Raw genomic sequence first — 24,591 nt, 5'->3', positions numbered from 1 at the left:
TGACAAGAAACTTTAAAGCCTACCCAGCCTGAACCTCTTATTGCTAAGAGTGCTGACCTCTGAGATTATGTTTTTCCTTACAGCTTCTAACAGCACCAAGCAAGCAGGAATGAGAAATGACAACAGCTGAGTGACCCAAATTCTGCCCAACCTAGGGTGAAAAAAACTCTCTCTTCATCCCAGATTCCTATCCATACACCAGCACTGCCAATAATATTCTCATTGACAAAAATGGCATAATTGCCCTTGCTCTAGAAGGACCTAAAAGTCAGTTTAACAATGAAAGTATTTCAGAAAACTGGAAACTTCCCCTGCATCTTGGAAATGAAATACTCCAAATAAAGACATCTAATCACATCCTTGCTAAGGAAGGATCTCCACGGTAGTATAATCTGGTTTTAAATGGGCTTGTGCAAAACAGGAAAATCAGGAATGATTACTTCAGGAACTGCATCTTTATAATTAAAGGAAAGCCTACACAGTAGGGAAGTACGAATGTGAAATTCCTGTCAAAGTTCTGTGCCTTGATATATCAAATTTTAAAAAAATCTCTCATTTTTCATGTCATTAAGCAAAAAAAAGGGGCAAATTTTGGTTTGACAAAAGCTATGTGGCTACATTTTGAAAGACAAACTCAGGAGCTGCTTTGAAGTGGAATTTGTCTGCTGCAGTCTGGGGAACGAATAAAAAGAAAACAGAGGCAAAGCTTTGTGTTCTCTGCACTAAAGCTCTTGCTTGCAGAAGTTGAATTTCCAAAATCAGAACGAAGAAAAGGGGGTATCCAGGTTTGAAGGCCGTGTTGGGAGGATTTCCTATCTTTATTTACCAGATAAACTAGAAAACCCAAAATTCACTAACACAGTCAAGTGGAAGAAGCCTTAATTTCCCTAAGCATCTTATTAGACTGTCTACTCAGTGTGAATTTGAAGGTGTAACAGGGAAAGAATCAGCGAAAAGCAACAATAACATAGTTCTCCTATTTCTCTCATCATTTTGTAGAACTGCTGCAGTGACTGTTGGGAAAAATCATATCTCCCAGATTTCAAAAGAGATAGAAAAGCTGTTCCAGGCTCCAAGTCGTCTAAAAGAAAAAATAAATATAGGATCCACTATACCACCGGTTTTGTTTTTCCTTAAGACTAAGCAATACGTGCAACCAATAGCACACACATTTCAGCAACAGATTTGTGTTCTGCTAAAACCAGCACGCTGCTTAAAGAATCCCAACTGCAATCGCCACCATTAAGGGTGAAAAAATACAGGACCTGCATTTTGTTGCCTACAGTTAAGTAGCCTTTTTCCTACTGAAGGACACTATGGAGGTAGCTAAGGCAGGTACTTTTACAAAAATCCCAAGAGCACCAAACCATGAGTTTTAAGTAAAAAAAGCTTCACAAGTACTAACAAGTTATTGGTTGTACTTGTGTGGGTTATTTTATTAAAACTCACTACTTTCAGTATTTGTGCAAATGTTGATAGTTGCTATTGTGCCATACAGCCTTTCAAATGTACAGCAGCTGCTTCGTACATCTTCTGGACTCAGCTGCAACTTCCAAATTTGAGAAATCACAGGATGTGATGCCAAATCAGCTTCTCCACTGATCGTTTTTATGCTAAAAAACTTACTAGCCCGTAAGGCATTAAGAGTAACCCTGACCTCCACTCTTTTCTTCCATACAAACACATTCGTTCAGCCATCAGTTGGAGACTTTGCTTGTTCCTGCTTCTTAGCACCGTCTTTTGCATTTGATTGAACAGTGTTTTGTCCCTAATTAGCATAAAGGGTTTGAATGATGGTTTGTGGAGGAATGAACTGAATGACAGGTATTAGGTTAATGCTGCTATCCCTTTGCATCTTGCATTTTCTCATCTTGTTTGTCCAAATGGGAAAACATGATTCCAGCTAAATTCCACACAACCTGAGCCACGGCATGAATGACATCTTACCAAAACCAGTGGCAGTACAGAACAAAGAGCTGTCAGACTTAGAGGTTCTTATGGTGAAACACTGAAATACTCCATACTCATAAACCAGATGAATTAAGATTGCTACGAGACCTTTAACTTCAAATTTACTCCCTAGCTTGTACAAATTTCAACTGTAAACAGTTCAAATGCCTGGTTATAGGGCAATTAGAGTATTTACTTCTTTTACTATTCTATCACATTGCCTTGTAACTCAGTTACTATATTGTATCAGGTTAAAATAGCACTTTGAATAAATCTCAATTAAGGTGTCAAGTGAGTTTTATTATATTTTTCCCTGTTCTCTGGGGAAAAAGAGAACCAGAACTATTCAAAAGAATTCATTTCCTAGGTGAACATTACCATGCTCTCTCTACTTAAAGGTAAATAATTTTTGAGCAGCTAAAATGGTTTTAGCTGATCACATGCAGCTGAGGAAAGTTCTCACACTGTACAGTTACAGTGCAAACTATGTCTGCTTTTAAGCTTTAAAAATTAGTAACACTGATAGAGGTGGATAAAGAGTTATGAAATCACTCACATATCTGCAATAATTTTGAGGTAAAAAAAATAGTTATCTGGAAAAAAACCCCGCCCTATCCAACCTACAGTTTCTTAGTAGATGCTTAATTCATAAAAAGTTTGAACAGATCTACGAGGACAAAACCAGTCACTTCTAGAATGTTAGTAACACTTGTCAGAATGTAAGGAATAAAATCTAAGTATGCCACTCCTCTTCAAATTGTTACTATTGGGGAAAGATGCAAAAATAATTATTGTTTTTTAGCTTATCAAGATTTCATTTTAAATAAAAAACCTGAAGTCTAACTTAAAATGCTTAGTTATGCAATGGAGATTTTCCCTGAGTTGTGAGCCTTCTTGGTCACTTATTGAAGATAAGGGTTAAAGGCAGAGAGCAGAGCAGCACGGGGTACACAGTGGTCAGGATAAGCATGTTATGGGAAGCACAACAGGACCACAAAATATGTGAGGACAGCAGAAAAGTAAAGAACTCGAGGGAGGACCTGAGCGTGCCGAGGCGAAACACGTCGGCTTCTCCACCTTTGCGGTAGATGACTCAAGGTTTTAAATGAGCCCTTGGGAGGCAGGGAAAGGGACAGGGCTGGTGCCTTCGCGCTCTGGAAAACTGTTTCATTTGCAGCTCCCTGAAACAGGGTCTGCAGCCATCAGGTACACATGCATCTCAAGCTTGTCTGTTGGCTTTAATGATCTCTGACACCACCCTGAACCAGCAACTAAACCAAGTCTGTTGCACTCCACTGTTCTGCTGTTACCCCCTCCTTTGCAGTTTAACCTGCCCAGACATCCTCCACCCACAAAGCCAACGGGAGGAGGAGCCAGAACATGACTGGTATTTCATTATTCCAGCCACTCTTCGTCATCCCGTTCATGTCCTAACAAATGTAAGAGAGATCTTCAGCTGAACGTGCACCAGCAAAGCCTCTTCAGCAACAGCAGCACTCCAGCTGAAGATCTGACCCCAGCTGGGAAGCTGGCTAAAAATAGGTGCACATTACAAAAACAGGGGGGAAAATGCACATGGTTCCTCCATCTGAATGTTACAGTATTACTACAGAAGAACTCTTTCCGGTAGCTTCTTTAAATGTGTTATTTATGCACTAGCTTCTTCAGATCTTCAATAGGTAAGTCTTACAAAAATCTGTTAAACTAAATTTCTCACAGAAAACTTTTTTTCTTAACATTTTACAGAATAAAATTACAACTAGCTTTTTTCAATCGACTTAAAATCAACATTTTTTATCCAATCATATTTACAGCATTAGCCAACATTATTTTTCCTGTTAATAAATTTTCCTCCCTTCCAGTTCAGAAATAAGTGCTTTTATAAGCACTTAATAATGATACAAAACGTAGAAAAGCAAAACTACTACCGTCACCTGTACTGGTTTTCTCTAAAATAAAAAGCAGCTCTTATAGGTTGGAATACTTAGTGACAGCATATAAATCTCATTAAGACCTATTCTACTCTTCATCTAAAGAGTATCATGTTACTCTAATTTTCCCTTACAAAAGAGACAATCTGGCACATGGTAACAACGTGAACACATGTTAACGATTCACACCATAATCTCATGTAGGGAGGAAAAAAAAAAAGAAAGAAAAATAAATTCTTACCTTTACGATGTTGCCGTCAAAGGGAACATAAGCACATTAGCAGGGAAGAGGCATCACGCTCCCTACTTTGACACAGGTAAACACGCCCTATCTACAGAACCCTTTCAAATTCTTCAGAGACCCACCCAGCAAAGCTGCACGTCAAGATTTCTGACTGAAGGCAATCCTGATGTCATATGTATCTACCCGCTGAAACTCGGGAGCAGCAATGCCAAGTGCCTTCCTTGTGCTTGTTTCAACATCGCAGATGAAGAAATGTTCGAAGTCACATGGTATTTTGTTGTACAATGAGAATTTGTCTCAGTTTATATTGGTCCGTACATGCACAGAGGATGCTGCACCTGCTGACTGTCCAGAAAAGGAACCCCCAAATACATCACTTCAAACTGACATTTTTAGATGCGTTATTAGATGAGCTGTGGGTTATAAAATAAAGTTAGAGAAAGGTTCCTGCTCCTTTAGACCAGTCTCAGGAATACTTCCAACCTCAATCAATTAAATGTTTTACACTGTAGTTCTGCAGAAGATATAAAGTGGAATTTTTGAAATTCCTAAAGCAGAAGGAAACATACGTTGAATGTATGTTTTGTTAGACATACCATACAAACATGTCAATTTGACTTAACCCTATGTGATTTTTTTTTTTTTCAATCCCATGACTAAGGAATAAGGCTGAAAGTCATTCCTCGCTGGCTCTCCCCAGTTTCAAGTAATAAATAACAGCATTCACAAGTGTTAGCAATTACTTGGCATTCTGGTGGGCAGGACACCCTAATGTTGTTGGAAGGGAAGGAGAGAACCTCAGTGACAAGCCAGGAGCAGAGAACCTCTCATTAGCCCTCTGCCTGCCTGCAGCCAGCAAACAGGAGCCCACAAAATAGGAACAGACATGTCAAAAGGGAAGCGAAGTTTCACCTCACCCAGTGTACTGCCTCTGAAAGAAGCTAATAGCAGATGGCTACGGAACAATACAAGAACAGAATAAACACAAAATAGTAACTGATGACACCCCAGCCTTCAGTAGTTTGGGGCTCATAGATTTCCTAAACCCCAGATGGTGTCTATATAAATAACACTGGTGTGGTTTTTCCTCCCCCATCTTCATTTCCACAACTCCTTTTGAGTGTATTAAACCTTTCATCATAATCCATAAGACTGCAATAAAACATATGAACCAGGCAGTATGTGGATTCTGTTCATTTATTCCTCCCCAAACTGATTCTGACTGAAAAGTTCAGTTTTGTTCATACAGCTTTAAGGTATTGTATTTTGAAGCTATTTCAAGTCTTCAGTCCTTCCATAAAACTAGGAACAGTATTCAATAAACTGATGCACCCAAGAAATATTAAACACAAAGGACTTTTTCAGAAAGGTAATGTTAGGGCTTTGCTATTGCTTTAAATTATCTCCATACTTTCTCACATCTGAACCAATATGAACCAAGCAAAAAATTTAGGAATGCTTTGCCAGTTAGGAAGGCCCAGGGCAAGCTGATTCATATATCACTTGGCTAATACTGTGCCAGTAACGTAATAAGTAATTGGGCAGAAACACCTGTTTTTTATGCCTCAATCCACAATTTCTTCACTGTTACACTAAATTGCAAAAAACACATTTACTTGACCGGACCTGATGTGGGGCTGCTACAAACAATAAACTATGTAAAAAGTATTTTCGCATTTTATGGGGAGTGTTTGTTCGGTAGCACTCGCCGCCTACACAGGACTCTATTAAAAGATTAAAGATATTGCATGGTAAATAACAAGCTAACCGTGCTCTCTTCATCAAAGCTGCCCACTGGCCTTTCAGTTATTGCTGCACTTTCATGGTACTTATCCTTTAGGTATCTTAAATTTGAATGCTGGAAAAGGGAAAGCCAAACAAAAAAACCCCACCTTAGTCTGTGGGTCTCACTGAGAAAGAAAAAATACACAACTAAGTGTTACTACTCCTTACTTGCAGCATAACACCTACTCAATCATATGATAATTAAACATAACTAGATAATGGAGGCATGTATGTGACTCAAATAATTATTTCACATACAACTGAAATTATGTATAAGTTTTCAGTGAAAAAAAATATTAGAGCAAAACAATAAGTAGTCAAAAAAAAAAAAAAATCACTTATTTCCATTTTCCAGACACTTAAGTATACACATTAAACTACAGTGAGTTCACATGTTGCATGTGAGCTGTCATCTGAGCTTCTAAGCAGTTACATAAGAAAGACTGTAGTATTAGTTAACTTTCTCAGTAGAGAAAACCCTCTTGGCAAATCTTTAAGACTGTATTAAATCTTAAACTTCTAAAATCAGAGCTGAGAAAAAGTAGGAATCAATATGATCAATTTGACCTAGTAATAACAATTTAGACTCCGAAATATCTTTTCACCACCAATGAAATCCACCTGCTTGCCATCTGGCTCTCCTTCAAGAATAAGGTAAAATTTATATTCCTATACTTTCTGCTCCTCAAGAATCAACAAATATCTGAAAATTATTCATTCTGAGTCACACGTTCAAGGACATAAATGTCATAACTCATCATCTTACAATCTGTAGTTTAAAAGCCAAGCTCCTCTTCTTCGCATGTATTCCTGTCTTCTAATATATCAGCCTTCCCCTACAGAAAGGGATGAAGTTGTCCATTTACAATCTCTTGAAATCTTTCTCCTCATGGCCTTTCTTATTAGGAAGTATGACCTCATTCATAATCCATACAGGGGTTTAAGCAGGGAGAGATTAATTTCTAATTAATTAATTATGCCATCTGTCATAATTGAAGACTAGATAGCTCACTTTGACCACAGCAAGCATTAACATAATAAGCACTTATCATACATGAATGCTACTGCAGGACTAAATCAGGAATACACGCAATTTAAACACAGAGCCTGAAACCTTATTGCTTCAGAACTTGGTTCCTGTGAATTTTAATTAGAATTTTAAAACTCAATACTTCGACAATTTGGGCCTTAATAACAAGAAGGAAATACAAATTGGATAAAAAGGGGATGTCAGTAGCAATACAGGAAGGATAAAAGACAGTGGAGAGAAATGAGGGAACACTAATACGCTCTATTGCTGACCCAAACTGCTATTGCTTCACTACAATGCAGAGAATGCAGGATTATTAACAGGCTTCAAATATATATTAGGAGAAAGGCTCCAGGAAAAGACATTGACGTTACCTGGGGACCACTTTCTAACCAATTTCTCTTGCACACTTAACAATTGAGGGATATAAATACCACAATCATGCTACTCTTTCAAGTTGTCACAAACTCTGGGCTGTATTTCAATTAAATACTGAACATACAGTGTATCAATAAGCCTCCAGGACAGCAATTAAGAATGTTCTTATATCCAGAGGCACAGAGATATGGGGTGACTTAGTGAAGAATTCATTTGATTAGTTTGCTCAGCATTCTTTATGCAGCCCAGGCTGTTCTGTCTTTAAGTTAGCCTTGGTGAGATCTTTGTTTCCCTTGGATTTAGCATCACCTTGTCCATACTTGTCAAAACCACTGATATTGCACTAGTCAATATTTTTAGCTTAGGTGAAGAAACACTCCTTTAGATGAACCGATGTTCTGTTGAAGATGACCAAGTACTAGGTTCTCCCCTGAGCAGACAAATAATTTTAAAAAGCCCCAACTGGGCAGTTTTACATGTGCTGCATAATGGATTTTTGCCTAATTCTCACAGGAGCTGTAGTGGTATCAGCAGAAAGAGAACACCATCTGACACATGATTTTCTTGAAGAATATAAATACTACCAAACACGCCAAGTACTGGAGCTAAGTTTCCAGAAAGCAATAATTTCTGTTTCAGTTAAATCACTACATGAAATAGCTATAAAAGGCCTGTAGCAACAAAGTTACTTTAGGATTACATTTGAAGGTAAAGCTAGCAGGCAAAGGATTAATATTGTGAATTTAGAAATAAGCACAAAGGATTTTGTCATTTAACAGGAAATCTTTTTTACTTAATCAGTACATGTTTTGCAAAATAGGCTTCACAATCTTATCCTTTGTTTTTTTACGTAGCTATTACTTATCTTGTTGTATTCCTTCCCTCCTTGCTGTATGTAAACCAGCAGCAAGCCAGCTTGTCTACTGAAGAGTTTCTCTGACAGTTATCAGCAATAAACTCATTTGCACAACATTTAAAGAGACAGTGACTTGGAAAAGCTTAAATCCCCAGATGTTTCTCAACCAAGTCCAAGTCCACACCTGCTATTGGGCTAGTGACAGTTAAAGATTGCCAATCATTCATTCTGACACATGCAATTGGCTTCTAACAAGATTTCATAGTGAACCAGGTAGCCTAAAACAGTTGTACAAAATACAACAAGGATTCATGAATTAGTTTGGACAACTCTCTAAAGGAAAACACATGGAAGTAAAACTAATGACCACAGTATTTTCACTACTGCAGAGACTGAGAACCTGTGATAAATACTTGATACTGACTTCAGATACCATCCCACATTGACTTTGGAAGTACAAACAATAATTATCCCACAGTGATAAACCAGGGAACAACCAAGGTTCCTTATTCCCAGCTTTGCAAAAGTACCATACACATAGGAATTCTCAACGTTGTTTTTTATTGTTGTATTACAGGATTAAAACTCGTATTACAAGTATTAAAACTTGAATGGAAAGCAGTTATAAAAATACTGGAAGAAATCCAGTCTAAAGAACCACAAGCATGGAAGCACCTGGATTCAGCTGTAACTGCAATCAAGTTCTACAAATATTCAAGGTCAAAAATATTCGTTTTAAAAAGCAAATCCTGCAAGCAACTTCTAGTGCTAACTGCTTACCTCATTAAAGCATAATTTATTCTACTGATGTTGAAGGTAAACTCCTCAAAACAACTGCACAGACAGAAAATGGAGACTGCAGACTTTTGAGGATAAGTCCTCAGATCGAAAACCGTCTCCAGACAGGTCACCTACTTTGTTGTGACTTGCTTTGAAATAATACAAGCAAAGCTGTTAGATATCAATATCAAAAAGAGAGGCACATAAACCTCTCCGCAGCTGAGTTAATTTGCTCTAGCAAGTTAAACAGAATAACAGCTCTGCCTAAAAATTTTAGATAGTAAAAATTCAAGCCAAAAACTACTCAAAACCAAACAAGCCAACGGATTAAAATGCAAAGCCTTTTGTAAGGCGTTTTCTTTGTGCCAGTATTTTTGAATATAGCCATAGAACTACTACCTACCTTCACTGCTCACACTCATTTTGTGTCCAAAGAAAAAAAGTTGATTCACATCAGTTTTACTTCATCTGAGGTCCTACAGTTCATAAATAGTAAAATATCAACACATTAAGGTATCTAGTTGCCAGATACAAACCACATTTACCCATTTTTACCACTAAAACATTCTGAAAATTAAAACAATGGCTTTCTGAGAAGTGAAACATGTGGGAATGATCACTACTAATAACCAGCTGGGCGCACAATCAACTTCATGCCTGTAAGAATTAAATACGGTTGGACTGCAATTGGATTTGCTGTATTCAAAAATCAGAAGTTATGGCGTCTACACTTCTTGATAAATTCTACACACTGAGATGCCTAAACAATTACTTTAAAAAAAGCTGTTTTTTTTTCTAGTTGCAGTAATCACTGACAAACAAGATGACTAGCACTTAAGAAAACCAAAACTATCTCCCCATTCTACCTTTCTAACCCTGGTTGGAAACATCGCTCTCTCAGAAATACTGTTGCAAATTAGATATTTCCAACTGGCAAAGCACAGACCAAGAAACGCTAAGTACTCTGTTCAGTGAAAACAATGAAGTTACTCAAAATAAAGCAGCCAGCAAAGGCTAGATTAGAAAACTGAGGAAAATGGAAAGGATTTCACCGACATATAACTACCTACCTACATTTAAAATTGTGATTTTGAGAAACTCTTGCTCAACTGCCTTGCCAAAGGCACTTCCTTTGTTTGAACTGAAAGGTCTAGAGCGGCATCTTTGAACATGCCCAGTCCTGGCAGAAATGAGCAACTCAGCATCAAGCATAACCAAGTTCAACCAGTAAAGAGAAACCAGGCATTCTTCTGCCCTGGACAACTCAGAGGTCAGTTTTCAGCTAAAGTAACTATACACATGAATGGAACAGTTTCCATTCACTGACATTCTCACCCACTCCTACACACAAAACTAATCTCAGGAGGAAACTCAAGCACAAGGAACGCACAGAATATTCAGATCTCCTACCTGCCAGTGAAGGGCATCACTCTTTCATGCATAACTGCCAAATTATTACAGCTGTCATCCTAAATAACAAGGCTGAGGCTCAAACCTTCCTGCTGAGAATTCATACCATTCAAGTGTCTCTGGAGAGCACTATAATTTCCAGCTAAACTATCGCATAAGCTTCACCTTGTTTTCTTCCCCTTGCAACGGTGTTCATCCACTGGTTCTGAGCTCAAGGCTAACCTAGAAGATGGCCAGAGAGATTTCAGGGTGAGAGTCATCTGCTCTTGGGACTGTTCGTCTTAAATCATATTTTATTTGACACTAAATAGCTATTTAAAAGATAGAACTTACCCGATTCTCAACCAGAATAGAGCACTTACCTTCAAGAGACAATCCTAAAAGGAAAACTACTTCTTATAGTTCTGAGGAAGCCTGAGATTTCTACAGTAGTCCCTGTCGTCAGTACTTTCCCATTACCCAACCCTTGTCAGATCATCACGAGCTGCACGTCAAGTGTACCAACATGAGGTGGCTTCCTGCTAAGTGCACACACTGGTTTGGCTCCCGTTCTGAACTAATTCTCCCCAGGCAAAGTCTTAAGACACTTACTTTTCAGGTTATTCAAATTAGATATAATAAAATAATTAAATGTAAGAATTTAAACTCAACATTCATCTTACCATACTGCAGACAATTTCTGTTTCTGATTTAGCAAGTTCATTAAGTATATTCTATACTTATACAAAATACGTAATGGATGTGAGGAATTCTATTGGAATGTCACTTCTGCATTACCCAAGCTTGATTTTAGATACAATGCTCTACTAAAATGTTCTATAAATAAGCAATATATGCACTAGTCCCACATCTACCTTTTCTTGTAATTAAAGGAATATACCATAAAATATTAGGAAAAACTAAATCAAATTTTCAGTGAAATGATAACACTGCCACTTAAATCAGGCAAACAGTCAATGTTTAAAAAAGTACATCCTAGACATCAGTTAAGCACCTCAGCAAAGAAAAGTGCAGCATGGATTATTGTGATCGTGGCAGCACAACCAAATGTCCACTTAGGGCAAAGCACCAATGCCAAACACACAGTATAAACACCAAAACTGTTCCAAATTAAAATATTTTATTTAGCTCAACCTCTAAGCAGTCATGTGTTGCACTAATATTGCGCTGTAGTCCATAAATCACCACCCATCTGGCAGTGACTTCATATATAGAATAACATTAACTATATTTGACAATATTTAAGTATCATGTATTGTTGATATGCTTTCACATTAATCATTTATGATCAAATTTTGAATACCTAACAGCTAATCCTTATATACTGTACACTGACATACATACCATGAACAAGCCTAGGACCCTAAAGCAATGGATCATGTCACTGAAAGCAGTTGCAGATTTTAAGGTGTTAACCAAAAACCACGTTTATCCTGTTTCAGGTTAAATACATCGACAAGCGTGAGAGGCACGAGCTTTAGAAGTCATTAATCTCATGGAAACGTTCCTCAGTGTAGTAGTCAAAACATGACTAGAACTCGTCTTTAGATTCTTGTGGATTCATATTCTTACTGATCTTCTCCACATGGCTCAGTAGTTTCAACAATGCAGATGGATTATATGGGAAAAGATTTCTTCTCTGCAACCTAGAAATAGCTTTTTGAAGTTCTTCCAAACATTTCGTTGATTTGTAAAACATTATTCTTAGGGGAATGATGTTATCTGAAGACACCACACCAGTCAAACAGGATGAGGTATTAGATCTCTCTTGTTTCAGAGGCAACACTTCAGACTTGAGTGTATTCTGGTTATCACCTGAGTAGCTGCAACCAGTCTCTTTCACCCTTGTCTCACCCTCACTATTTAAAGGCACCCGCTTTCTGTTTACTAAACAATCTTTTCCATCTGATTCTAATTCAGACTCCTCTGAGCTGTCATAATTAACTAGGCTTTGAAGAGAACCCAGCAGAGATGCACTATCAGTGCTCATCAGTGAGCTGGACTGGTTAGACTCTGCAACTTTGTTATCACCTTGGTCTGTAGTAAACACTACGCAGTCATGAGAAAAAGCCAAAGATCTCAGAGTCTGTGGTTCTCGTTCACAACAAGCATTTTGCAAACTCTCATCAGTCGTGCAGCTTTGCTTTTCTTCATGGGGTGGCTTGACAGAAGAAATTGATTGAAAAGTGCCATGTTTAGTATCAAAATGGTTACAGACTTCTACAAACTGCTGCCAGTCTTCTCTAAGAAGCTTTAAGTACCTTACCAAGTATTCCAGAAAGCAAGTTTCTGATGAAATCAAAAAATCTAGTAATACTGTGGAATCAAATGCAATTTTTTCTAGAAAAAATAAAAAGATACAGTGAGGATTATATCCACCTGCATGAGTAAGGAAGTTCCAGGTTTCCTCCTCTTTTTGGATTAAGTTAGCAGCAGCATCATGCTGGAACCTGAAAAGCAAGTGATGAAATGGATTAAATACAGTGGAAGCGTGTCCAGAAAATGCTATTCCTGCTCTTCTAAAATTTTTGTCAAAAAGTAAAACCCAAAAAGTAAGTTTTTATATTGGAATGAGAAAGAATGACCTAGGTGGGGCTAAGAGATCAGACAGTTTAGGATGCCAAGGCACTTAAAACAGGCCTTCTTAAACAGCACTTCTCCTTAGGAAACATTCTAGAATAAACAAAGTTACATGCAATTCATGAATTGTTATTTTAATATTTTTGTAAACCTGGACACAAATTTTCAAGATACTAAGCACATTGGAATAAAGTGTCCTACATTTATTTAGGTGTCTAAGAAGAACTGTGTACTACTTGCAGTATCTTCACATTTGAAGCTTGAGGGACCATTTATAAATTAGGACAATACTTGTATAGTAATTTAAAGAACAATGAAGCAGTGAATGTCCAGGACAAATTAATGAAGAACACATTTCACTTGTTAGCAATAACAGTTTTTACCAATTAGCTAGAATTGACAGGGTCTTAGCCTTTGAGAGACACTTTGCCAGAAGTCCCTGAATTCTTGAAGTTTAATGACAATCACATTATTTTCAAACTGTCAGCAGTGAAAGAAAACAGTCTTGCCTTTTATCTGTGTCTAACTACTATTTTAGCTTGTGAAGTAAATTATTCTGAATGACAGGCTAAGATATTTACTAATAAACTGTTGCATAACTCTCTCATTTCAATCCAAAAACCAATCAAATTATCAAAGTTAACTGCTATTACACCACAAATTATTATGTTGTCCTGAGGTTCTTTTAGTTGTGTTTTTTTGTTGTTTGTTTATTTTTAAAAATATTTTCTTTTTACACAAAATTAATCAATGGAAACATCTACATCACAATAACCTCGCTAAATTACAATTCTTCATAGTGTTGTCAAATAAAATGTACACTAACCTATCAAATTTTAAATAAATAAGTAACAAAGCTTTAGCAGCTTCCCACATATCATCATCTTGCTCTATGAAAATCAAGGAGAGCCATTCACAGTGATGTACAACTGGGTGAGACTGTGGCAGAGACTTCAGATGACTCCTCCAGAAGATCAATAGCTGAGACATGGAACTCTGAAAGTCTCCTGAAAAAAAGAAGTAACTATGAATTTTGCTATACATTTTTAGTTACTAAACTACATACACTTTTTATTTTTTAAATGAACAACGCATGAGAGTTCATGAATGCATTCATCCTTCTTAAGCTCAACTGACTTACAAACCATCAAATTTTACACATTAGTTTTTGCTTCTTGGTACCAAAGAAATCAATAAATATTTTGCAGAAAACCATAAGCAGTTATCTAACCTTAAATTCAATGTGAATGGCTACTCTATTAAACCCTAAACATACCGGTGTTCACGTGCCAATGTTAACAACTGTAAGTAACCTGCAGAAAACTAATTTACTTATTAGGCATAGAAGTCTCCCGCAAGACAGATAAAACTTGTCCTTGGACACAATTTATTCATCTAACAGCATTCTTCATTTTCTTGGAGTTCAAGGAAGAGTAGTCAGAGGGGACCTAAAAAGTTCTGGGTACAACAGGGTGAATCCTCTTGACTAACAAACAAGTTTACACTTCAAAAATTGCACAGGAAACCTAAAAAAATATGACTATGCCTACACAGCTGGGATTTATACTTTCCTTTAGCTCCCCAATTAGGCAGATTCATCAGTATGTCGCAAACTAAGGCACGGTAATTGTAATCAAGTCAATGCCACAGATGTAATGATCCAATACAAGCACTTTGCTGAGATTTCATCTCAGGTAGTTCTTCCCATGTGAAATAATACTACAGTTGCAATGTTTGACAGCACTGAAGCTAAACCCACCTCAGGATGATTCACTGTAGAAATCAACTGCAGTGATCTATAGTTGATGGAAATAAGCTGTCATTTCTACAGTAAAACAAAGTATGAGGCTTGTAATATAGCCTTATTTTTTATAAAATAAATTCTTCATTAATTATGTACATTTTCATACACAAAGGCTTGGGATAAAGGTACCTTCATGAGAGATGGTATAAAATCCTTGCTGGAAGGTTTAATGTAAGCAGAGCTTTTCCTGCAAATCTTAGTTTTCCCCTTCCCTCTGAACACTGTACTCCTGGATGGCAAAAGCACTTCAAAATTTATCTCATTTTAGCACAGCAGATTACTCATAAAAATAACTTCCTAGTCATATGACAGGGTGACTCCCTGAAGTCAAGAAACTTACCTCTTCAATTCTAATGCCATACTATATAAAGGTTCTTCACCTCTGAATGTAATACCAGTTTTTTATTTAACGCAGCATACATTCAACATTTAGAAAACAGAAAAAAATAGTGACATATGTCTTAACCCAAAGATCGTAAGAACTCTAATACTGCTAGAAGTACACTATGGCTTGAAGAACACAGTTGCATCATTAGTATAAAGTGATTACCACTTGCGAAAACAAATTCTTACAACATGGGAATCAATTTTTACTTACAAACCCATCATTATGTCATTTCCTTAATATTTGAATTTAAGATTTGCTTCTCCTCTTAGCAATTAATAGGAACAGCAGATTATCTTTGTTAGTAATAGTTACTATTCAGACTGAGATTCTTCCCTATAAATCAAAGCTATCTGGAAGTTACTCTGAAAATTGAAATGAATCAAAGTTAAGCCACTATAATTCATGTTAATAAAAAAAAAGATAAGATCAACCAACTTCCCAGAAGGGAAGTTAGCATATTAAAGCATTTTGGTGCTTGTTTTAATCACTTAATTTAATGTCACTAAAATAGAAACACCATTCCTTTCAACTTGAAATCCCTCTTGACAGTATTTGAATCTAATTAAAGAACTCATTTTTGTGTCACAAATCTGGAAAAGAAAGGATAATTTTTTTCTTTGAGATAGATTTTCCACAGAGGCATCTGAATAGATTTAACCTACATTTTTTCTATTCGCTTGTCTGCAGACAATCTCAGTCTCTATTCTTTTTCAGAAGATAGGCCATAAGTAAAATATTCTCTACAAGTACTTAAACTCTAAGAACGGAACTGGCATCACATATGTAACATCTTCCAAAATCTGGAAAAAGCGTCAGAAGCCGTATCACAGAAGTCCGTAGTCCTTTTGCACAGTCAGATTAATTAAAAATTGATCTTAGACTTCCTACACTATGTAAAAATATAAGAAGTAAAATATTTACATCTAGAACTTGTATTAAAATGCCTCAATATATTTAAAATGCTGGAAAACTTCATCCTTGTTTAAAAGCTATAAATTATTTTTTAGTTTTTGCCACATCACTGACCGGCTGACAGTAAGGAACACCCATTCTCACTTGTATTTGATTAGAAACTACTTCAGAACTACCTTTCCATTTTTGCCATGGAGCCTGTAACTGCTGCTTCGATGAGAGAACTTGCACATCCACGTTCACACAGCTCAGCATCAGAAGATGCGCATTATATGCTTCTCAGAGGTAAAAAGGCAAGTGGAAAAACAGAATTTCAGGAGTTTCTCAGGCAAAAAGCCTCAACCCCGTACTTCATTATATCATAGGAGGCAACTACTAACTGGCTACCAGTTTGACACAGCAACACATGCTCTCCTCTCAGGAACGCAAGTTACACTGCATTCCCTCGCCATCCCACTGCCTGCCTGTGGCACAGGCCCAGCACAGGAGCCAGGTCTGCTCTTCTATTAATCTAATTCATCTCTTCAGTAAAACAAACATGCTCAAGCAAGCAGGTATGAAAAGTATGCCTAACACCTACTAATTCAAAGGACTAGACCTATAAGTCAGGGTGAAGAACACAACCACCAACCTCTGCCAACTCCCATAATTTTCCTGTCTTTCACTTTACACCTTAATTATTTTTTACCTTTTCTACAACTGCTGGTTTTCACCCCATTACATTATTTGTGCCTGGTACCTTCAACCAAAATAATGGTACTTGTAGGTCTGCCTCCACAGCCAAAAGAATGTTACCTGCTGTTCCTTTTAGCTCTCCACCCTGCATAAAGCAGATGCTGTGCTATAGGCTCTCTTCTTTTCCAACTGGAGAAGAGCCTGGTGTTCCCAAGCTGGCTCAACTATTTCAAATATTAACACATGTTCTTAACAGGAAAAGTTCTCAATCCCAAATGCAGCTGTGTCAAGCCCTCCATATTGCAGGGCTAAGAACAGGATAAAATGAAAGGAAACAACTAATTAGGCAGGACACAGCAACAGCAGTAGCAGGTTTTCTGGGTGGGTCTTTCCTCCCTCCCACCACCACTAATTCAGCTGAATTCTATTCACAGTATTATTGAAGTGTGACTACAAAATCTGAAAGCTTAATTAACAAACCTCAAAGAGACCATTACCTTTGATTTCAGCTTCCGTAGCAGAGTTCTGAAATTTGAATTCCAGTGCTTTAAGCACAACCAGACTTAAGGCTCTGAGAACAGTTTGGTCAGAACCACCTTGAGTATCTTCTTCAGGAAGAGCTTCGCAGCCTCCGAAGTAGCTGGTCTTTTCACCGAGCGGGATCTGGTTAAACCAAGTCAAATTCACAACTTGCAGAACAGCATTACTCAGTGTAAGCATATCCTCATATAAAGATGGGGTTTGTAAGAACAGTGATCCACTTTTAACACCTTCTCTAGACTTGTAAAGGACACACTTTTTAAGGAGCATAATGAGCTTCCTCTTGATTAAATAATGAATTGATGAGCTAATGAGGTTCAGGACATAGGAAACTTTCAAAAACAATACTCTTTGGCATCTGAGTGGTAGTTGTAATTCAATTCTGGAAGCCAAAAGTGCTTCAAGCAGATCTACAAAACTGATCAAACTCTTTGCAGCTTCAGAATAAGGTGAAGAATAGTGGTGACTGTCAAAACGATGGAACAGAATGGAATTATAAAATCCTTCAAGTACAGCATCAAGAGGAGCTAACAACTTCTGCAAAATACCTAGAGCAACGAGAAAAACGTTACAGTGTTGGAGTGTAATACTGTCAGCTAAATCATCAAATAAGCAGAAGACAGGCAATTGTGACTAGTCTCAGGTTTGAAGCATGTTAAAATCACTACATTTTTAACAGTACTTTGTCAGACTCTCTTTAAGTAAGAAACTAGGTGTTCTTTAGCCAAGCTGTTCTAGATGAGATCACTAGTAACATTCCTCCCCCTGGTGGGCACTGCTATATCGACACGCAGCGACAGTACCTGCTTTCGGGACAACTTTGTCAGTCAGTATGTCCTTGATAATAGTTGTAAGAGTCCACAGACATTCTGCTACCTGGGTATTTGGAGGGAATCCTGAAAGAGTCTTCAAACTGAAGTTGAGCCAGGTGACATTTAATGTGTTCTAAGAAAACAAGTTCAAAAACCAATTACGTATGCTTGACAATTGCTATGCAAGTTAAAAAGCAATACAATAATTAAAAATTGTACATTAAAAATATTCAAATGTAAGCATAGATAAACCACAGGTAGAAACAATACATCTGTCTAGCGCCTGTGAAGCGCATAGGTCTCTATTTACAAACATGAAGACGCATATGCATGAGATAGAAAATATCTGTATTTTCCAGAAAGGGAAAACCAAACCTCCTAATGTTTTACCCCAAAATCAGGTAATACCGTAGACAGACCACATCTGAATGCACAATTCCCAGACAACTTTGCAAGAAATATTACAGACCTACTTCTGAGAGAAATCTATACTCAAGAGATGCTGCTGTGGAGGCTACAATACATATTCACAAAATATATAGCAGGTAAAAAAAAAAAATCAAGTAATTGGATTATTCAAATAACAAAATACAGAAAAGCATTTGATCAACTTTCAATAGGTTACTACCTACTTTTATCTACTGCATCACCTAACAGATCTCAAGTAACCATAAAAATATTGATAGTCCATATTATTTTTTTAAATACCTGTACTGCAACCTTAAACAGAATAGGTAATCTAGACACATTTTGCCTTAAAATAGTTTCATAAAATTAAAGATGTTTATATATAAAGACATTTACTTCACATTACAAACTTCTGTTACACATCTGATCTCCTTTCTTTCTACACTCCATGCCACTCCTAACACACTTGAAATACTCTCTTGGGATATTTATTAAATACCTTTCCTATCCATCACTTCCAACCCAGAGTCCCTTAAGACACACTTTATGGGAGAACTATCATACAGTATTATCTTGTATAAACTTCAGATCATTGCCCATACTGGAGTTAAACACACTTCAACGAACCTGTGTGGCATTTTGAGGGGAGTGACAGTCTGTATGCTGAAAAGCAGATGTGTCTTTCAGAAAGCTGGAGCACAGTAGACATGCAGGAAAGGGGCAGTTCCGATGTCGCTCTGTGGGCCTCCTTATGAAAGGAGCCTCTTTAGAACTAATTTCAGATTTTACAGAACTCGGTGACTACTTTTGTGCCATATAAGCACTTTAAGAACTTGCCTCTAGAGTCAAATGGAACAACTTGAAGGCACATTTTCGCTAAGCCACTTTTTTAAGCTGGGAAGAGTTATGGTATACTCACCTCTTCCTTCAGCTGGAAATACACAAGAGACGCTAAACTTTTTGAAGCCATGTGAGATAACAGCTGATCGTAACTACCGAGCAGGCAAATCTGCAGACATGGAGAAAGAAAACATATCTAAGGCATGTTCCTTGTTCTTTTTTTTTTTCCCCTCCTTTCACAAAAATCTTTCACAAGTTTATAAAAGCTTACCAAATTTGAGTCAATTTTTGCCTCCTTCAGAAGAAGGACAAAGATTTCACAGTACTTCTGTCTTGTATTAAATTCAATTTCCTGGCACTCTGCTTTAACAACCACCATCTTGATCAAGGTTAACTGAAGAAGCATCACTTCTCTTGGAGAGAATGAGGAGTTCATGTTTGTGAAGCTATTTGATATATCCTCTGTTGTAGGGACAACTGCATCTGCCATATCAGCGTCCTGATGGCTCCTGATACCACCATTAGTAGATGGCAAATGCATCCAATTACATGATTCATCTCCTCCTGGTGACTGCTCAATGCATAGATTGAGTAAAGAGGCATAATAACGACTTTCCTTCGCTAGTGGAAGGCCTACCAGTACATCCTTATACATCTGCTGCAGAAGAGAGATCTTCATTATGAGAACAGTCAATATTCCAGAAAATGCAGTATGTCTTCATTGATTATTCATGGTCAATGCTAATCAGCTTCAAAGTTCTTTTTGTCCAGTAATAGAAACAGAAGCATCACTAGGAATTTCTCTTCTAAGTTACCTAGAAATAAATAATTTGCTATTACTGAGCAGATAACCAGAAAGATACAAAAGACATATTTTAACAGCTAATACTACCATTATTAAACTTACTTTGAAAATACAAATTCACTGTTTATCAACAGCAAGTGATAGCTGCACAAAGCTGTCCCACTGAGACATTCAAATAACAGAATTGCCACACCATGAAGAAGTTTACAGTTCCAGCACTATACTACTGACATCAACATTAATTTGCTAGAACTAACAAAGCCAAATATTATTATTACTAGAACTACTTCTGAAAGATGAGAGAACTTGGATCAAACAAAACTACAAAAACCTCATGTCCTTGGGCACAGTTTCCTCCAAAAGCAGGCACAAAGTTTCAACTTAAAGTTTTACCTGCACTGGCAATGTTTACTGTTCCACTAAGGCTGGATATCACAACACATCTCAAAAAAAAAAAAAAAACACCAAAAACCACAGAAACCAAAGGACAAGTCTTGTCTTCTGCTGCACAGAGGCTCAAGGTGAGCAGTATGAACATACAGGAGGGGAGAACTGGGCTCTTAATCTAGTGAGGAGGACCAAAGAATTCCTTTACGTCTACAAGTGCAGAACTTTCATTCTGCGCACCTACATCCTGAAACCCAAAACAGGTTTCCAGATAATGCAAAGGACCAAGAATGCCACAGGGCTGGTCTCAAGGGTCCAGTGACTGAGAAGTTTAAAATTAAAAAAACAAAACAAAAACCTAAAAAAAAAAAAAAAAAGGGGAAAACTTAGTAAGATCCTGTAAAAATGCTTAGCTATATTCAGGAAAGGTATCTAAAGCAAAAAAAAAAAAAAAAAAAACAACACCTTTATCACCATGTCAATGGAACATAGCTCTCAGTCACAACACCAGAACACTCAAAATAGCTTAAGAAAGAACTGTTAAGAACTCAAATCTCTCTTTAAAGTGTGAGCATCTAAGCACCCACATTTTACTAACCATTATGCAAATAGCTAGATATTTTATCTCCCCAGAAAACAAAATTATATACTCAAGAACATCAGGGTTTCTTTTTAGTCTATATTAAGACTGATGCTAGTCTGTAATATTTATCTTTTTAGGACAGTTTTAACATGTTCTCTGCGCAGAATGCTTTTAATAAGAAAAACAAAAAACAAACAAACAAACAACAACCCAAACTCATTACCTTTATCTACTGTGGAGTTAGGAGCAGAGTTTATGTTGTTAGTAAGAATTTCCTTTTTGCGTACTTTTTAGATCTCTGCTTCTAAGCCTGGTGTAATCAACCAGGTACACTTCCAGGTAGATTCCTGAAGCCAGCTGTCTGCAGTTGGCTTTTATTTAAATGTTACATTTCCCCTTTCTTATCAATGGGAAAAGACAGCTCAGCCTCCCAGCTGGTAAGAAATTCTAAAGATCTTCCTGTCAATTACAACAGCATTTATCATCACACCAAATATTTTATATTATTATTGCTTTTTTAGTTGATTAGAAAACAATGAAATGATACAATTCAGTATACAGGCAACTTTTAGTTTATAATCTTCACAAGTTTTTAAAACACTATTAAAAAAAAAAAAATCGAGAATTACACCTTCATTTCTACAATTTTTTTTTTTTTTAACTGCAACTGAAGCATGTATTGACAAAATAGCTTTGCAAAGCTACAAGGGATTAGGGGTAGACCAAGACATGCTACCCAGACTCCTCACTTCTTCCACCATTGGGCAGCATTTCCTTCAGAAGATAATCTAAAATTAGAGAATAAGAAGTTGCCTGCAGGGAGCGATCTACAATTCACTCTGGTGTGGTATTTTTAAAGACACATTGAGCAACAGCTGACCTGACAACTCCAAAATGTTACAGTATGTTCCTCACCTGACAGAACTAAGAACACTTCCCCCATCCCTTCCCATATTCCACATTTCAGATGTTAAGAATAAATCTGATACTTCAGATAGTAAATTCCTTCTTCATCTGCAGAATCTAGTTGGAATTCTACTTGAGGTTGAAATTTATGACCTGAAACCTTGTAAAATGTCTCCACAAATCACTCTGAATATTTCATACAGCTTTTGTTCCTATCTTTGAGTTTTATTTCTTTCTAAATGAATACCTAGTAAAGTAAAATTATCCCAACACATTTACTTCTGTGTTCAAGAACAACTTGAATTATCATCCTACATAGTAAATGAACAGATCTCTCATGCACAAATTCATATAATACAGCAAGGCTGTTAAAGCAGAAAAATTTAGAACTCCTCTAGGATATGCACTATGAGATTTTACCTTCACCACATGATATTGGTTGTGTTTTCTCTGATCCTACCATAAGAAATTTATATTACAACATTAATTTGTAGAACACTTCACAATATCTATAAGGTATGTCTCACACACGACAAAAGTTCATGAATAGGTCATTAAAGGAAACAAAATGGGGGGGGTGGTATTTTGAAGAAATTTAATTCAAAGCAGAGGGGAAAATGTCAGACAATTACTAAATTTGTTTCAGACATAGTAAGAGAGCAGAGCGAAAAGCTGAAGAGTAAAGAGAAACAATCACATACATACACAAGAAATTACAAACTCCAATCCTTACTTGTATTATTTATTTCTGTTATTCATGACAGTGTCTAAAAAACAATTAAGGTAACGCCTCACAGTGCCAGAGTCCTGCATAAGCCACAGGAAACAATTTTAAAAACCTTATATACAGACTGGTCAGGCAAAAGATGGAAAGGAAAACTATATAGAAAAAACCCACAAATAAATATTTTGTTATACCTTATTTTCATGACTACTTCAGCTGTACTTTGAAATCAAAGCCAAAGTCATGTGGAGCTGCAAACAGAATCAGAGAAGGAACTTGATGGAAAAGGAAACAAAGAACTGGAGATGAAAACTCAGATAGCAGCTGAAGCCTATAAGGTCTAAGGACCATCATAAACCAAACAAGTGATTGCAAACAACTCCAGAATATTCTAAATCAGACTTATAAAATATGTATATTTCTACAAGGTGGGATACTTAATTTAGCATGAAGTTGTCCAGAGCATTGATTTGAGTGGACTAACATTGCTGACATCACATTTTACTTTTTATACTAATTCAAAAGGCTTACAATGACACACGATTACTCAGAGACATCAATGAAGAGGCATGAATAGAGACAGCTATAGTTAAGTCCCTGTATTAGTCCTCCCTGTTATACACACTATTAAAAATCTAATTGTATGAGAAGTAACTGGGAGAAAATTCAAAACAATCAAAAAAAACCCTCTTTTAATTTAAAAATTGAATCAGATAAAGCAGAATGAGACCATAGTCCATGATTTCTGGGTTTGAGTCCGAAGGCTCTGCATCTCCTTACAATGCAATGTTAGATCATTTAAGAAATAAAATACACTTTGGACCACTTGTACCTGCAAGGACTCTGTAGGCTCATCTCTCAATACACGATATGCTTCCACTCTAATGCTGAAATACCATAAACGCCTCTAAAATAAGGTCATCTCCTTCCAGAGGTTGCAAATAACCTCTGCTGTGAGCTGCCCAAAGCCTGTTAACTTTGACAACTAAGGATGCCAGATGCTCTATCTGCCCTTCTACGAGCATTTTAGCCACCAGAGACAGGACTAAATGGACTCGATCCGACCTCGCTGGCCCCCTTAGTGTACCCTTCACACTGGTCCATCAGAAAAGCCAGTGCTGGGTTCGTGGCAGGCAGAGCTCACTATAAGCCACGCTTCGCTCTGAAAAGGCCCCCAAACAGCATCCCGGCCTTGAGGACCGCTCCCCCTCACCATCTTCCACACAAGGGCCCGTCGGCCTCCACAATCCCCTCCCGCCGGCCCTGAGGGGCAGCCGAGGCCTCCCGCGCCGCCGTTCCCCTCAGCACCAAATTGAGGCCGCTCCTGCCCCTCAACCAGCGCGGCTCCTCCATCCGCCCAGGTCCATCTCTAAGCCGCCCCAACCCGCCCGGTGTACCCTCGCCCACCCGCGCTTCCTCAGCCCAGCTCCCTTCAGCCTCGCGCACCAACCCCCCGCCCCCAGCCTCGCGCCCGCCGCCGAAACCCCGCCCGTTCTCCTCCAGGCCCCACCCCTCGCCTCCCCCCGACCTGGAAGCCCGCGGCCTCGCTTAGTCACCCCGAAGCCGCCGCGCACACAGGCCCCTCCCCTTCCCGTCGCTAGGCAGCCGCTGCTAGGCAACCGCTGCGACTCACCCGCCCCGGGCAGACAGGGCGCCGTAAGGCCCGACTCTCCTCCGTCAAAACGCCGGAACCACGGCCGCCGCTCCCGCCCCCTTTCCCTTCCCCTCCTCTGTCGTAAAGCACTCCCTCTCCCCCGCGCCTTACGGCAAGGGGGACGAACTGTGGGCGGAGGCACCGTCAGACCGGCGTCCAATGAAACACAGCGGCAACGCGCAGCTGGGGGCGGGCCTAGCGCGGCGCCA

The 24,591-nt window shown here is 38.0% G+C and overlaps 2 protein-coding genes across 11 annotated transcripts in view; both read right to left on the bottom strand.

Annotated features, from left to right (window-relative positions):
* CERS3 (ceramide synthase 3) overlaps positions 1-12,816 on the bottom strand; it is a 49,361-nt gene extending 36,545 nt beyond the window's left edge. Inside the window, exon 1 of one of the 2 annotated variants that reach the window (XM_065847321.2) lies at positions 12,744-12,816. The gene's annotated coding sequence lies outside the window, so the exon portion shown is untranslated. Of the gene's footprint in view, positions 1-9,357; positions 9,848-12,743 lie in introns of those variants that run through there. The other variant, XM_071813991.1, reaches the window with a different exon arrangement.
* On the bottom strand, positions 9,999-24,448 carry LINS1 (lines homolog 1). 9 transcript variants are annotated; one of them, XR_011741054.1, is made up of 9 exons: positions 23,561-24,109; positions 22,923-22,979; positions 19,595-20,138; positions 19,403-19,492; positions 18,067-18,208; positions 17,221-17,811; positions 13,771-13,951; positions 11,709-12,814; positions 9,999-10,586 (listed from the first exon to the last, which is right to left on the bottom strand). XR_011741054.1 is itself a non-coding variant. In XM_071813987.1 (8 exons), exons 3-8 carry the CDS (start codon positions 20,000-20,002, stop codon positions 11,896-11,898), a joined length of 2,331 nt encoding a protein of 776 aa, XP_071670088.1. In that variant the 5' UTR covers positions 20,003-20,138; positions 22,923-22,979; positions 24,362-24,448; the 3' UTR covers positions 11,466-11,895. The 9 variants fall into 9 exon arrangements, 8 of the variants coding, with proteins under 8 accessions (XP_071670088.1, XP_065703387.1, XP_071670089.1 ...); XM_071813987.1 differs by lacking the exons at positions 9,999-10,586; positions 23,561-24,109 and adding an exon at positions 24,362-24,448 and having other exon boundaries at positions 11,466-12,814; XM_065847315.2 differs by lacking the exons at positions 9,999-10,586; positions 23,561-24,109 and adding an exon at positions 24,257-24,291 and having other exon boundaries at positions 11,466-12,814.
* Between the last annotated feature and the right edge of the window lie 143 nt (positions 24,449-24,591).

Source organism: Patagioenas fasciata, chromosome 12, assembly GCF_037038585.1.
Source record: "Patagioenas fasciata isolate bPatFas1 chromosome 12, bPatFas1.hap1, whole genome shotgun sequence".
In the NCBI taxonomy this organism is placed as follows: Eukaryota; Metazoa; Chordata; class Aves; order Columbiformes; family Columbidae; genus Patagioenas; species Patagioenas fasciata.
The sequence above is the reverse complement of the archived record's forward strand: the minus strand, read 5'-3'. Positions and strand labels throughout refer to the sequence as shown.

Coding starts and splice junctions, on each gene's coding strand:
- LINS1 (XM_071813987.1), bottom strand. CDS start 20,002: ATGAAGATCTCTCTTCTGCAGCAGATGTATAAGGATGTACTGGTAGGC. Junction 19,493..19,594: donor CAAAAATTGACTCAAATTTG/GTAAGCTTTTAT, acceptor CCATGTCTGCAG/ATTTGCCTGCTCGGTAGTTA. Junction 12,815..13,770: donor ATTTATTTAAAATTTGATAG/GTTAGTGTACAT, acceptor CTTGCTTTTCAG/GTTCCAGCATGATGCTGCTG.